This window comes from Etheostoma spectabile, chromosome 19 (genome assembly GCF_008692095.1).
Source record: "Etheostoma spectabile isolate EspeVRDwgs_2016 chromosome 19, UIUC_Espe_1.0, whole genome shotgun sequence".
Classification (NCBI taxonomy): domain Eukaryota; kingdom Metazoa; phylum Chordata; class Actinopteri; order Perciformes; family Percidae; genus Etheostoma; species Etheostoma spectabile.
In genome coordinates, this window is record NC_045751.1 from 11,205,781 (window position 1) to 11,207,055 (window position 1,275).

At 46.2% G+C, this 1,275-nt stretch overlaps 1 protein-coding gene across 3 annotated transcripts in view; it reads right to left on the minus strand.

Annotated features, from left to right (window-relative positions):
- The window catches only part of col4a5 (collagen, type IV, alpha 5 (Alport syndrome)), an 82,680-nt gene that overhangs the window by 7,529 nt on the left and 73,876 nt on the right, over positions 1–1,275 (minus strand). For all 3 annotated transcript variants that reach the window (XM_032499377.1, XM_032499378.1, XM_032499379.1), the window contains 2 exons: positions 1,067–1,195; positions 215–313 (listed from right to left, as the gene is read on the minus strand). In XM_032499377.1, the coding sequence (XP_032355268.1) occupies positions 215–313; positions 1,067–1,195 (228 nt within the window). The remainder of the gene's footprint in view (positions 1–214; positions 314–1,066; positions 1,196–1,275) is intronic.

The following is a 1,275-nucleotide window of genomic DNA, read 5'->3' on the forward strand; positions in this document are numbered from 1 at the left end:
GGGGGGATCTTGTGTGAGGTTTATTGGGTGTTTATTGACAACATTGGATGAGATCATGTAATATAAAGGATTATCTTATCTTAATTAATGTTGAAAACAACAATTACTTGAATCAGAAAGTCACACTGTGTTTCTAGCTTCAGGCCATTTGTTTGGCTTGCCGTTGCTAGGCCGACCCAGCTGAGCGGTGACGTCTGCTTCCTGTTTCACTCACCAGGCTGACCGGCCGGGCCGTTGTCTCCCTTCCTGCCGGGCGGGCCGCTGAAGCCGGGAGGACCCTCGGGACCAGCATCGCCGGGGGCACCGGGCTGACCTGAGAGCACACAGAGAGAGAGAGAGAGAGAGAGAGAGAGAGAGAGAGAGAGAGAGAGAGATTACTTTCTGTTAGACGAGCAAAAAGAGTTAGAGATGATATCAAGAGTGCCATTGTCGGACAGTGATTCAGTTTATTTGTTTCATTCTTCTCTAACGTGATTAATTGGTCTTTTTAAATGTATCTTTATGAAGCATGGAGCGGCTACAGCTGCATTTTATTGTGAAATTCTGCCTTGTGTAATGACAATAAAGCCGGACCTTCAACATTATTCAAACCGAAGCTGAATTTGGCTGTATAGTCAGAAGGGAGTTGGCTTAAGAATGGGACGGTCGCTGGTTCAAGTCCCCATTGGGGGGCAAAGTATGGGGGTGGACGGTGCCAGGTCACCTCTGAGCAAGGCACCGAAGCCCCAACTGCTCGGGACGCCTTTCCATGGGCAGCTCCTTCACTACGGAGTACTGAGCGTGTGTGTAAAGTGGGTAATAACAATATTATAATGTCCTCCTGATTAATAAACTATACATTACATTATAAAAATTATATTTTATATATTTTTATATCTATTATATTTTAAGATGTACAAAAACATCACTGAACTAAAAGCCTGTCCTGTTTTCTTAGGAATCTTCTGTCGTAGGAAGAACTCAATTAACTGAAAACATAACTATGTATGTAAATGTATTTCTCAATTCTGTTGTAATTCTTCATCACCAAGTGTCCCGTGACCTTTACCAGTCCGCATTCACCCACCCGGAAGTCCTTCACGCCCAGGAGAGCCGGGTTGTCCCCGACCACCAGGCTGGCCCTGAACACCGGGGGGTCCTCGCTCTCCCTTCACATAGATGGGAGCCGCGGCAATGCCGGAGTCGCCAGGAGGGCCTGGAGGTCAAATGTTACAGAGGAAAACCATCAGTTTAGAAAGATGGAACAGAAGTGAGATGTCTCACTCTGGAGCTAAA